This window comes from Oryctolagus cuniculus, chromosome 7 (genome assembly GCF_964237555.1).
Source record: "Oryctolagus cuniculus chromosome 7, mOryCun1.1, whole genome shotgun sequence".
Lineage (NCBI taxonomy): Eukaryota > Metazoa > Chordata > Mammalia > Lagomorpha > Leporidae > Oryctolagus > Oryctolagus cuniculus.
Genome location: NC_091438.1, coordinates 147,901,717 through 147,915,799, shown reverse-complemented (window position 1 = coordinate 147,915,799; position 14,083 = coordinate 147,901,717). Strand labels below are relative to the sequence as shown.

The following is a 14,083-nucleotide window of genomic DNA, read 5'->3' as shown; positions in this document are numbered from 1 at the left end:
ATGGGACGCCAGCCCTGCAGGCGGCGGCTTTACACACTGCACCACAGCGCCGGCCCCAAGCTCACTCTCCTTCACACACTCTGCCTGGGCCCTCTCAGCCCTCTTTGGCTTGTCTGACCAGCCACGGTCTGTTCACTGCCCCTCCTCTTTGTCTCAGACTCCGGGAGGGTGAAAAGGTGAGACTGACAACTGCGGCCCAGCGCCTGGTCTCCATCGGCCTTCCCCGCTGAAGGGTGCCACGAGTCTCCTCTCCCCTACCTCCTTTGCTGCCATTTTGAGAACATGGCTCACGTTAAACTGCTATTTGTAGCCAGCGCCAGACCCCTGCAGGGCCATGAGTTCCACCTCTGAGGCTGGCCAGTGGGGCTGGGGGGTCTGTGGGCCCCTTGGACACAGGTAGAATTGTCCCTTAAAGCTGGCTGACCTGCGTATCCCCCACTATAGCTTCTTGTACTGCATGTGTGATCTTGCGACCTTAAACCACACCCTCAGGGTGTGTGCAATCACCCAGAGCTGGCAGAGCGGGACTGGGCCCATGGAGAGAGTCAGACTGGCTCCGGGGCTATCTTGTGTGACCTTGAGGTTTTCAATCACACCTTCAAGTTAGTTGCAATCTTCCACCCAGAGCTGGCAGAGGAGGGGGCCAAGCCCCTAAGTGGGAGATGGGCTGTCTCCAGGAGACACCCCACTATCTCCATGAGCCCCAAGCCAATCAACATATAGTATATGAACCCCACCCCCTCTCATGGGAACCCCCACAGAATGACCCAATGAACAGATAGTAATGCCTTAAAAACCCAGGACACTAGCTCAAAGCCAGTGTCCCGCTCAGGCAAGTAAGTTTCTTTTCTGTCTAATAAAAGTTTCTGCCTCTGCAAATTGTTTGCCAGCTTTTTATTTCTATACTAAGCTGAAGAAAAGAACCCACAGGACTCTCTCCGAGTACCACCCCCCTACCCCCAACCAGTAACAAACTCCCTGCTAAATTTTTCTAGACTAGTGGGAGTTGGCCTCCTGGCCCTTCTCACCCAGAGTTCTCACTGTCTTGCTTGCTAGATTGTGGAAATTCCTCTTCCCACCTGTTTAAGATCCTGGAGTCCGCAGTTGAGGCCAACACGTGCCTTGTTAAACCCAGAACTCTCGGATCACTACCGCCCGCCAGTGTAGGTCCTGAGACCCGGACGGAGAAAAGTCTGAAACTCTGCAGTGCTTTCTAAAATATTCTAAGTTGCTGAGTCATTGTGAACATCTATTTTAAGTATTTTTGTCACCCAGTTGTAATTTGAAAATATTTGTGATTACAATTATAGAGCCGTTTAAAAAAATATGTTGTTTTATTTGTAAGTCAGAATTACAGAGGGAGAGAGAGAATTCTCCATCAGCTGGTTCACTCTCCAAATGGCCACAATGGCCGGGGCTGAGAAAGGCCAAAGCCAGGAGCCAGGAGTTTCTTCCAGGTCTCCCCCATGGGTGCAGGGGCCCATACACTTGGGCTATCATCTGCTGCTTTTCCCAAGCCGTCAGCAGGGAGCTCGATCGGAAGCGGAGCAGTCAGGACACAAACCTACGCCCATAGGGCAAGCCGGCTTCCAGGCAGTGGCTTTATCTGCTCCGCCACAACTGGTCCTGCATGCTAATCCTTTTATCAAGGTTTCCTGTACTGTTGTAGCTGACTGAAATAATGAGAATGTTATGCATCTTGGGGAATGTCTCGTGTGTTTTTCTGTTGCTCTTACTGAGCCTTGATTATTTGGGAGAACTAAGTCTTAAAGGAATTAACATTATCTGCCTCTTTTTGATGATTGATCACCTTAATTCTGGTTAGATCTGGTCCACAGCTTTGGTTAGAGTGCTCAGGTTAAATGTATATTATCAATCTATTTTTATTTTTACCAAATGTTTCTAACCTCTGACAATGCTTTAGATTTAGAATTATGAACTGAGTTTTCTGACTTTGGGGCTTCCAGTCAGATCACTGGATCTCTCAAAGGATGACCCACTGACTTGGTGAGGTGATAGTGGTTTGAGTTAAATTATGTAAAATGCGTTGGAAGGTTACAAAATCATGGCAAGTTTGTTTTATGCTTATATAAAAGTCCTATTTTTGGTGGCCGGCACTGTGATGTGGTGGGTAAAGCCACCACCTACAGTGCTGATATCCCATATGGGCGCCAGTTCAAGTCCCGGCTGCTCCACTTCTGATCCAGTATCCTGCTGATGCACCTGGGAAAGCAGTGGAAGATGGCCCAGTCCTTGGGCCCTGTACCCATGTGGGAGACACAGTGGAAGACCCCTCTCTCTCCGTCTCTGCCTCGCCCTCTCTTTCAAATAAATAAGTAAATCTTTTATTAAAAATCCAGTATTTTATGTACAATATTTAAAATATTAAAATTTTTTTATTTGACAGAGTTAGACAGTGGGAGAGAGACAGAGAGAAAGGTCTTCCTTCCATTGGTTCACTCCAAAATAGGCTGCAATGGCCAGAGCTGCGCCGATCCAAAGCCACGAGCCAGGAGCCTCCTCCCGGTCTCCCATGGGGTGCAGGGCCCAAGCACTTGGGCCATCCTCCACTGCCCTTCCGGGCCACAGCAGAGAGCTGGACTGGAAGAGGGGCAACCAGGACTAGAACCCGGCGTCCATATGGGATGCCGGCGCCACAGGCGGAAGATTAACCAAGTGAGCCACAGCGCCGGCCCCAAAACATTAAAATTTTTTTTTGGTAAAAGTATGTAGCTGCATTTAATTTTATTGTCTGCCAATCTTTTTTTAAAGATTTATTTATTTATTTGAAAGGCAGAGTTACAGAGAAGCAGAGGCAAAAAGAGTTCTTCCATCAGCTGGCTCACTCCCCAAATGGCCACAAAGGCCTGAGCTGAACTGATCCAAAGCCAGGAGCTTCCTCCAGGTCTCCCACGCGGGTGCAGGGGCCCAAGTGCTTAGGCCATCTTCTACTGCTTTCCCAGGCCATAACAGAGAGCTGGATGGGAAGTGGAGCAGCCGGGACTCAAGTCAGTGCTCATATGGGGTGCGGGTACTGCAGGCAGCAGTTTTACCAGCTTTGCCACAGCTCAGCCCCTGAACATCAAAAATTTAAAAGCAAAAAATGGGCAAGTTGCCCTACTGTTTCCACTTTGGGTATACCCTAAAGCTATCAGGGCAGGGTCTTCAAAAGATGTTTGTACACTCAAGTTCATAGCAGCATTATCCATAACAGCCCAAAGGTAGCAATGAGTTCAATGTCCATACATGGATAAGCAAAGTGCAGTGTGTACCTGCCTTGGCATACTACTCAGCCTTAAAAAGGAAATTCCTACGTGTTACAGCATGGATGAACCTTGAGGGCATTAAGTTAAATGAAATAAGCCAGTCACATGACCAGCCCTGTGGCATAGTAGGCTAAGCCTCCATCTGTGTTGCTGGCATCCACTATGGTCTCCAGTTCATGACCCAGCTGCTCCACTTCCAATCCAGCTCTCTGCTATGCCCTGGGAAAGCAGTAGAAGATGGCCCAAGTCCTTGGGCCCCTGCACCAGCCTGTGTGGGAGACCCCGAGGAAGCTCCTGGCTCCTGGCTTTGGATCAGCACAGCTCAGGCCATTGAGGTCATTTGGGGAGTGAACCAGACCTTTCTCTTTGCCTCTGCCTGTCTGTAACCCTGCCTTTCAAATAAAGCCCTCAGAGACAGACCATCCAGATCAAATTGTGAGGGGTAAAAAATTAGTCTAAAAAAAAAGAGTCAATTTCAGGAAGCACGTGTTCTAGGAAGATGAAGATTTGGCTTCCATGAAGCACCTCCCCCATCCCTACTTCCTCTACCCTTCCCTAAACCCTTCATCCCTTTCTCTTGCAAATTTTATCCTTTCTCCATTCTCTCATTTTATAATTTTATTCCTTTAGTTAAAAAAAATTCAGTTTATTCTAATATGGCCATGGCACTAAAGAGCTGAATCATATGTTATATGTGATTACATGTATTTCCTGCACAGTTTTTTTTTTAAATTTGTTTTTCATTTATTTGAAAAGCAGAGAGATGGAGTGACAGAGACAGGCAGGCAGAGATCTTCTGTCTGTGGTTCGCTCCCCAGATGACTGCTAGGTAGATGCCAGGAGTCTGAAACTCAGTCTGGATCTCTCACAGGGTGGCAAGGACCCACGTACTTGAGCCACCATTCTTGTCTCCAAGGGTGAACATTAGCAGGAAGCTGGAACTGGAAGTGGAGCTGAGACCAGAACCCAGGCACTCAGATATGCAAGCATCCCAAGCAGTCCGTCTGTTATAAACGGCACCAAATGGCAGTCCCTATACTCAGGTTTGGTTTTGTTTTGTTTTTGAGCTTATTTATTTAAAGGCAAACTAACGGGGCGGGGAGAGAGAGAGAGAGAGATCTTCGATGTGCTGGTTCACACCCCCAAATGACCTCGAAGACCAGGGCTGGGCCAGGCCAAACCAGGAGTCTGGATCCCCATCCAGGCCAACCACACTGCTGGCAGGACCCAAGTACTTTGCCATCTTCTGCTGCCTTCAGGGCACACTAGCAGGGAGCTGGACTGGAAGCAGAGGAGCTGGGACTTGAACTGGCGCTCCAATACAGGATGCTGGTGTTGCACGCAGTGGTTTAAGCCACCATGCGTATCACAAGCCCCATAGCATTTTCGCAAAGTTTTCCCAATTTATTGCCACACTTTCCCATGCTTCCTTAGGTTTAAAATTATCACTATTAATTTTTATTGAAGAGACACAGAGAGAGAAAGATACGGAGAGATCTCCCATCCACTATTTTACTCCCCAAATGCTGCCAATGGTCTGGATTGGCTGAATCAAAGCCAGGAGCCAAGAACTCAATCCAGGTCTCCCACATCGGTGGCAGGGACCCAAGACCTTGAGCCATCAGCTGCTGCCTCCCAGGGTGCACATTAGCAGGGAGTTGGAATAGGGCGCAGAGCAAGAAATAGAACCCAGACACTCAGTTCCAGCCCTCATGTTAACCACTAGGCTAAACACCTGCCCCAAAACTTCATCAAAATATAGTTCACAGAACACAAAATACATCGGTTTTATAATGACTTATGCTGATCATATATTCCTGTTAATCACCTCAATAAAGATGTGAACCATTTCCATCCCTCCCAGCAAGCTCTCCCTACACTCAGCCCAGAAGCCAGTGCTCACCAAGAACTAGTGTGTTCTTACACTCCATGTCAGTGCAATTTTCTTAAAAACTATGCTTTGAAGAAACAAAAGGCAATTATAGGTCAATGTCCTCAGTGCAAATAAGCTGGAAAAACACAAGATCTGTCCCAGCTTTGGGTCGTGGAAGGCATCCTGGTGGAACTGAAGGAATACATCACCATAGCCAGCATAGGGAAGAACGAAGCTTCTGCCAACAGCCTCGGCATCCCCTATGGGCACCGGTTCGAGTCCCGGCTGCTCCTCTTCCGACCCAGCTCCCTGCTGATGGCCAGGGAAAGCAGCAGAAGACGGCCCAAGTGCTTGGGCCTCTGCTTGCTTGTGGGAGACCCGGAAGAAGCTCCTGGTTCCTGGCTTGCAGCCATTTGGGGAGCAAACCAGCGGATGGAAGATCTCTCTCTGTGTCTCCCTCTGTCTGTAACTCTACCTCTCAAATAAATAAAACCTTAAAAATATATATTAACTGGAGGAGGCGGCTGTTTGCGGGCAGGGACTGGGGACGTGAGGGCTGGGGGCACCGCGAACAAGGGCTGCGAAGGGCGAGGATGAGGATGCACAGTGGCTTGGCGGCAGGAGCGACTCGGGTTCAACTCTTACGTGGATCTCCCCACCTTTCCGGCACCACCGAACCCCAGGTGCTTTGCAAGATTTTCCCCTCATACCGATTATGGACATAGATAAGATGATCCGCCAGCTCTGTTTGGGCCCCCTGCCATCAGACTAAGCTTTTTGAAAGCAAGTGCTTCACAACTCAACCCTTGCTAAGTAGGGAGCATTAACAAACACCGGTGGAGCAGCTGAACGATCAAACCAACGCAGGTCCCTGGAGGTACTGGGATACCTCGGAGGTGCGGCCTGGCCCAGAATCCCTAACAGCGCTGGCTGGGCCGCGGCCGGCTTCCCCAGGCTGAGGAGACGCTCTAGGATGCCACGGCGCCGCTCTAGCCCGGAGGACGCTGCTCTATGGCAACGGGGAGGGGCGGGGCCCGTGGGCGTCTCGGGGCTTTTTTGTCCCGACGCGGCGGGAGCGCGCTCGGGCGCGTGCGTGCGCGGCAGCGGTTGGCGTCGCGCGACCTGGGGGAGGCACGGCGAGGCGAGGTTAGGCGGCTCCGGACCCACGGATCGACTGGTCGAGCGGCCCCTACGGCCGTCGGCGGCCAGGAGGCCCGAGATGCTGTCGGGGAAGAAGGCTGCAGCGGCGGCGGCGGCGGCGGCGGCAGCGGCGGCGGCCGCCGGGACGGAGGCTGGCCCCGGGGCTGCGGGCGGCGCCGAGAACGGCTCTGAGGTGGCCGCGCCGCCCGCGGGCCTGTCGGGCCCCGCCGAGGTCGGGCCGGGGGCGGCCGGGGAGCGCACTCCCCGCAAGAAGGAGCCTCCGCGGGCTTCGCCCCCCGGGGGCCTGGCCGAGCCGCCGGGGTCCGCGGGGCCTCAGGCCGGGCCTACCGTCGTGCCCGGGTCCGCGACCCCCATGGAAACGGGAATAGCGGAGACTCCGGAGGGGCGACGGACCAGCCGGCGCAAGCGAGCAAAGGTGAGACCCTAACCCCGTCTCCGCCCACAGCCCCGGGGGCCCCGAGGGTTCCCGCCCGCTCGCATCCCCGTGTGGGGCCTGGAGCCCGGCGACCACCGCCCTCTCCCACCCCGCACGACCAGGGAAGGTGTTTGCCGGTGCCTTTGTGCCGGGGCCCGGTCCACCTGCGGAGGGGCGAGTACTTTATTCGTGGTATCCTGTACACCTTTGCAAAAAAATTTTTTTGGGGGGTCTGGAAAAGAAAAATGGCTCCCCTCCGTGGAGTTGTGGCCGGAGCCCTCGCGTGTTTGTTCGCAGCCGTGGCGGGAGCGGAAAGAAAGGACCCGGGTGGTGGTGTGGTGTTTGTTTCTGAGCCCCTGCCCTGTGCCGGGAGCTTTTTGTCTCGTCTTGTATCCGCCCGCTCGGTAGCCTTTTGCAAATGGGAGGAAGCCTGTGGAAGGAGTTGATGTCGGTTGGTCCAGGGTGCTGCGGACAGGAACAGCCGCGCGGGTCTGGGTGCCAGGTGCCGCGAGGGGCCCTGCACCCTCGGGCAGGTCTGGCGAGCCCCGCCTTCGCAGTGAGATTAAAAAGAAATATATTTGAGCCACCTGCCCGCAGCCCCAGAGCTACCGAGACGGTGGCCCTGGGGTGTCGCGACCAGGTAGCATCAGCGTCGGAAACAAAGGACCACGCGGGACGCTAGGTGTGCGGGGTCCTGGGGCTACCCTTGGGTTTTTTCCCTGGAGATGGCACGGTTTAGTGGGAATACCTGTGCGTGTCGTACATAGGTCAGCGGTGCAATGCGCTGGTTTGTGCTTATGGAAATGACCCGTGTGTAATTTGTGAGTGCGGATACCCCGTCGGTTGTGGGAGGAGCTTCTGAGATGAGGATCAGCCGACTGGGAGCCCTCAGAGCCCAGCGCCCACTGGAGAGAGCTCTCTGAGGCACACCCAGTGCTGTTCAAAGGCTGTTTTGGAGGACAGGCTTTTGGGGGCTTATAGCAAAATGTGAGTTAGAAAAGCAGAATTGGCTGACCCCAAACCTCAGAAGGATTTTATTGTATTATTTCAATACAAAACGTGGCCAGAATCCCTGTGTGTGTTTTAGAGTTATTTATGTATTTCAAAGGCAGAGTTAAAGAAATAGAGGTAATCTACCCCAAATGGCCACAACAGCCGGGGCTGGGTCGGTAGGACCCAGGAGCCGGGAGCTGCTTCTGGGTCTCCCGTGTGGGTGCAGGGGCCCAAGGACTAGGGTCATCCTCTGCTGCTTTCCCACGCCATTAGCAGGGAGTGGATTGGAAGTGGAGCTGCCAGGATTTGAACCAGCGTTCATACGGGATCCTGGTATTGCAGGCAGTAGTTTAACCTGTTATGCCAAAGTGCTAGCCTCTATGATTTCTTTAAACTGGTTTATTGACATACATTAAAATTGATTTTTTTAAAAGATTATATTTTGAAAGAGAGAGAGGGAGACTCAGTAATCTCCCATCCACTGATTCACTCCTCATTTGGCCACAGTGGCCAGCAGTGGGCCAGGCCAAAGCCAGGAGCTTTGTCCTGGTCTCCCGTATGGGTGCAGGGGCCCAAACTCTTGGGCCATTTTTCGCTGCTTTTTCCAGTCCATTAGCAGGGAGCTGGATCAGAAGTGGAGCAGCTGGGACACGAACTGGTACCCATACAGGATATCACTGTTACAGGCCGTGGCTTGACCTGCTACGCTACAGTGCCAGCCCCCAAATTGATCAATTTGAAGTGTACAATTCAGTGTTTTTTCAGCATAATCATAAGAGTGTGCAGCCAGCACCACAGTCAGTTTCCTTCACTACCAGCATTCATCTGCAACATCAGCACTCACCTCCCGTTCCCTCTGCCCCCAGTGCTCAGCAGCCGCTGATCTGCTTTCTGTGTTTGTGGATTTACCTGTGCTGGACAGTTTTTGTTTTTAAGATTTATTTACTTATTTGAAAGGTAGAGTTCCAGAAAGGAATGAAAGAGAAAAAGATCTTCCTCTGGTGTATGCTCCAGGTGGCCTCAATGGCCAGAGTTTTGCTAGATTCAAGCTAGGAGCTTCATCCGGGTCTCCCAGGTGGGTGCAGGGGCCCAAGGACTTGGGCTGTCTTCTGCTTTACCAGGGAGCTGGATCGGAAGTAGAGCACCAGGGACACAAACCAGCACCCGTTTGGGATGCCGACATCACAGGCAGTGGCTTAACACACTACACCACAACGCCGGCTGCCCTGGACATTTTATATGGAGTCCTAGTGTGTGGCCTTTTGTACCTGGCTTTAGCATGTTTTCAAAGTTCATGTTATAGTACTTCTCTTCAGTCTTGATGACTTGTGACTGAGTAATATTCCATTTAGTAGATAGGCACTCTTGTTTATCCACTCATTGTTTGATGGGCATTTGGGATGTTTCCACTTTTTGGCTATCATGCATACTATTGCTATGAATGTTCATGTACACATTTTATGTTTACATGTGTTTTCAGTTCTCCTGGTTATAGATGTCTGGGAGTGAGCTTGCTGGTCATATGGTGATTTGCTGTAACTGCCCGTTTTCCATAGCAGTCACACCACCAGTAGTACATGAGTTCCATATCCCAGTCTACATTTGATTGGGTGCCTAATGGTGTTGAGCATCTTTTCATGTGCTTATTGACCATTTGTATGTTTTCTTTGGTGAGATGTCTATTCACATCCTTAGCTCATTTTTAAAAGTTGGAGTTTTTTCATTTTAGTTATAAAAGGTTTTAATTTTGATGAAGTACAGTTTATTTTTTCTTTTGTCATTTTGCTTGCTGAAAGGTGCTTCTAAGAATTGAGTCCAATGTCAGGAAAATTTGCCTCTGTGTTTTCTAGGAGTTTTATTGTTTTAGCTCTTGCATTTAGCTCTATGATCCTTTTGGAGGTAATTTTTATGTAGGGTGTGAGGTACAGGTTCACGTTCATTCTTTTGCATGTGGATGGCCATTTGTCCTAGCACAATTCTTTCAGTGTTCTTTTCCTATTGAATGATTAGCACACTTGGTTGACCATGGAACTGTTTATTTCTGGACTCTCAGTTTTTTATTTGACAGGTAGAGTTATAGACAGAGAGACAGAGAGAAAGGTCTTCCTTCCATTGGTTCACTCCCTAAATTGGCCGCTACGGCTGGCGCACTGCACCGATCTGAAGCCATGAGCCAGGTGCTTCCTCCTGGTCTCCCATGCGGGTGCAGGGCCCAAGCACCTGGGCCATCCTCCACTGCACTCCCTGGCCACAGCAGAGAGCTGGACTGGAAGAGGAGCAACCGGGACTAGAACCCGGGTTGCTGGCGCCGCAGGCAGAGGATTAGCCTAGTGAGCTGTGGCGCCGGCCTTCTTTTCATTTTTATATGAATTTGTGCAAAAAAAGATTCTGGGATTTGTTTTTCAATTGTATTCAATCTGTAGATCAATTTGGGGGCATACTTAGTATTTCTGTCCTTGTAATTCGCCTGTGTTTATTTTGATTCTTGTCTTGTTTTCCTGTTGTAATTAGCTCTTAAAAATTGGGTGTGTGTTTATTTGGGAGGGAATAAGCAAACAAGAAACTGGAGAAATTTGCCTGTTCATAGCCAGTCTTAGGAGCTGTGGGAAACAACGTCAAAGGATATAGTATGCATTTAAGGCACACAGACTCCATGGTGGGAAAGTTTTTTCTGCAAAGTGCCCTTTGGATACTCATAACATCATTTTGGGCCATACAAAATTATCAACTTAAAAATTAGCCTGCTAAGCCATTCACTGAGGAGGGTCCTGGCTCTGCTGGGGATGGTTTCCTAAAGCAAGGGCTGCCCCCTGGCTTCTCAGCTGAAAGGCTTCAGTAGCACCCAGAGCCATGCCCCCCCCACCCTCTGTTTCTGGTCCACAGAGTGTCCCCTCCTGGGAGAATGCTCCTTCAGTGCCAGGCCTTCCTCCCCTGGCCGTGAAACCGAAGCCTCCTTGGCCGCAGCAGCTAGTCTTCCAGGCCCGTGAGCTTTCCATCCTCACAGTCACAGCAGTGGGCCTGGCAGTGGCTCCCCAGAGGGAGAGATGGGCTTGCCGCTCCCCATCCGCCCCCAAAGGAAGGAACACAGACCCCTTGGGTGAGAAGGCTGGGAAAGAGTCCCTCCCAGGCTGTCTCTCGTGGCCTCACCATAGCCCCTACGACTGAGAGAGCGCAGAAGAAAGGTGAAAACTCTGCTCCTGGGAGCACGAGGGGCCGAGAGGGGGTCTGGAGATCGACCCCTGCCCATCCTCTTTATTTTCTTCTTCTCTTGTTACTATTTTTTTAAAAAGATTTATTTACTTTACTTGAAAGTCAGAGTTTCACAGAGAGAGAGAGAGAGGCAGAGAGAGAGAGAGGCAGAGAGAGAGAGAGAGAGAAAAGGAAAGAGAGAGAAGTCTTCCATCCGATGGTTCACTCCCCAACTGGCCGCAACAGCTGGAGCTGTGCCAGTCCGAGGTGGCTTTACCTGCTATGCCACAGAGCTGGCCCGGTTACTCTTTTAATAATTGCAATTCAGCCTGTACTAAATTCTCTGACTCATAGAAATGTGGAAAATGAAGATTTTTGTAGGAAACTACTTTGTAAAAAAAAAAACACACATTCTGTTGGATATATTTTTGATGTTTTGTGTGTATACATGATGTCCTCTGGGAAAGAACAGGAGTGCTTAGAAGGAAGATGGTCTCTGTCTGGATTCTAGAAGTTCAAGTGAGCCATCTGATTTTTTTTTTTAAAGAAATTCCGAAATATATTTGGCATTTTCTACTCTTCACAATGCATTTGAGCCACAGCATAATCAATGAAGGATCACAAATATTCTTTCGTTGTATGAACTACATGTTACACTCAGCACTTCAAAATTTTCATTTCACTAGTCTAAGTGAGATAATACATAAATAATATGGGTCTCCCATGCGGGTGTAAGAGCCCAGGGGGTTGGCTGTCTTCTACTGCTTTCCCAGGCCACAGCAGAGAACTGGATAGGAAGTGGAGCAGCTGGGACTTGAACCAGTGCCCATATGGGATGCCGGCACTGCAGGCGGCAGCTTTACTCGCTAAGCCACAGCGCGAGCCCCTCTTAGATGCATTTTTTTTTTTTTAAACAAATGCATCCTGGCAGTATTTTCAGTTTGTTACTTGCTTCTTTTGTTCTCCTACCTCAGTTTGGTCCCTGGAATTCTTTTGCTGTTTCCTCATGGAATAGTTAGAAACACAGACTTGGCATTCTAATGAACTATATTTTTGTCTGAGGGTTATTTTAGTCTTTTGTTGAGACAGCCAGTATGTGAGCATAATACATACCTACTTCAAAATATTTTGAAGGAGTTGTACAGAGCATTGTAGTCAATGAATGTCAGTGCTATGTTGTAACAGTTGTAGATTGGGCAACCAGAACAGACTGTTTTATGAGGGTTTTTGTTTTTAATATCTACCTGTTCTTTGTTATATGCTTTTTTCCCTTAAAATTGGAAGTTAGAACGCAATTCACATTCACTGATGGTTCCTGATAGAGTTCCTGCTGGCAGACGCTCACTGTATTTCCCTTTCCCTGGTGTCATCTCCACACAGGTAGAGTACAGAGAGATGGACGAGAGCCTGGCCAACCTCTCGGAAGACGAGTATTACTCAGAAGAAGAGCGGAATGCTAAAGCAGAGAAGGAGAAGAAGCTCCCCCCGCCGCCCCCTCAAGCCCCGCCAGAGGAGGAAAATGAGAGTGAGCCTGAAGAGCCGTCTGGTGAGTTGTAGTAAACAACCACAGGTTTTTTGTCTTTTTGTTTTTTTCATCTCAGGAATAAAGTGGATTATTGCTCTTCTGCAGTGTTGCTGTCTTCATTGTTGGTTTATATTCTGATACTGGGACTTTGTGTGTACATATATGTTTGTATATATACATATGTAGAGACACTGATATTCCTTTGGGATGTATGTGCATAAATAGGAGGAAAGTCATCTTCTATTAGAGAAATGATTGTTTCCTTTCGTGGCTCAGTTGGTTATCCTATGTGCCTTAGAGTATCCCTAAATGAGTTTCACATTAATGATGCTTTTCCATATTAACTGATTGCTAGCAGTCAGCTTTTTTATTTCCGTATAAAAACATAATTTACTGGATTATTTTTCCTCCATTGCTTTCCAGCAGTTGAAGTTTACCAGAACAATATTACAAGCAGTTGCTGGATTTAAGCTTTGTATTTGGTAATTGTTTTTTACTAGGAAACTCTGATATAGGAAGATAGATTCTAGTTTGAATTAGAAGTAGCTTTGTTGTGCATAGCCTGAGGCTTTTAAGGGAACTTATTTTAAAATAAGTAAAAGCAAATTTGAAATGGGCCATTAAGATGCCCTTCATTAGACTTCACATGGATTTCTCAATAGAGATTTCAGAAGAGAGAGTGTGTGTGTGTACATACTATTTTTCTAGGATCAGTGGTGTGCTGATATTTTCTAATGAAGTTCAGAGGCGTCTATTAAACCATTGATTAACTTCAAATTTATTTTATTAGATTGGGTTAGATGAATCTATTGAATTGAATGATGATGGGAAAGATCACCTTATTTTCTTATTTGTACTAAGGAATTTCTCTTTTGTTTTATGTGGTGATTTTGGGAGTGCGTGTTTGAAAGAGACATACAGCAGTCATTGATATGAGAGATTGGTATGACAGAACATTGTGTGGTTTTAATAAATTTGGGGCTCAGTACATGTAATAGTCATGCTGTGGTTTGAAAGTATTTTTAAAAATTGCACATAAAAGGAGATGCAACCTCAATTAAAAAATGCTTAATTATGGAAATAAACAAAATGTGTATGTAGGATTTAGCTGAAGACTCAGTGACAAATCACAGATGTTGTTACAATGAAGACAAATATCCATATAAAGAAGATTGATGAGCTGATCAGTCAGTGACTCAGTATAGCAAAAATCTGAAAGGTAAACTCTTGTGGACTATCCTTTAGAAGAGTTGAAGATTGATTTCCTTATTTTAAAAGAAAAAAAATTAAAGATCCTAATATTGGAACCTTATATTTATATAGTTCTTTGCTCGTAAGGTACTCTGGTTTGTCCGGGCAAGGGGGCCATATGATTGCAGTCAGTGACAAGTATGGGTGATGATTGCCAAGTACTGGTTTTGGCAGCATGGATAATTATGGTTAGGGTTCAGGTGAAGGATTTTGTTTTTCATTATGCTATAACTGTTCTCAGTGGCTCATCCCAAGCTTTTCTTTCTGATTTCTCTCTCCATGCCTATGAGTGGAGTCAGCGAGAGTAGCTTTCTGTTTTGGTGAGTTAACTCAGATGTCACCTCCAGAGGGAAGATGATTATAGTATTCCGTTTGGTCTTCATGGCCTACAGGAGGCCTTTTGTAGATTG

At 48.3% G+C, this 14,083-nt stretch overlaps 1 protein-coding gene across 2 annotated transcripts in view; it reads left to right on the top strand.

Annotated features, from left to right (window-relative positions):
* Nucleotides 1-6,227: 6,227 nt before the first annotated feature.
* KDM1A (lysine demethylase 1A) overlaps nt 6,228-14,083 on the top strand; it is a 65,239-nt gene continuing 57,383 nt past the window's right edge. Inside the window, exons 1-2 of one of the 2 annotated variants that reach the window (XM_051857966.2) lie at nt 6,228-6,715; nt 12,278-12,443. In XM_051857966.2, the coding sequence (XP_051713926.2) occupies nt 6,359-6,715; nt 12,278-12,443 (523 nt within the window). In that variant the 5' untranslated portion in view covers nt 6,228-6,358. The remainder of the gene's footprint in view (nt 6,716-12,277; nt 12,444-14,083) is intronic. The other variant, XM_051857965.2, reaches the window with a different exon arrangement.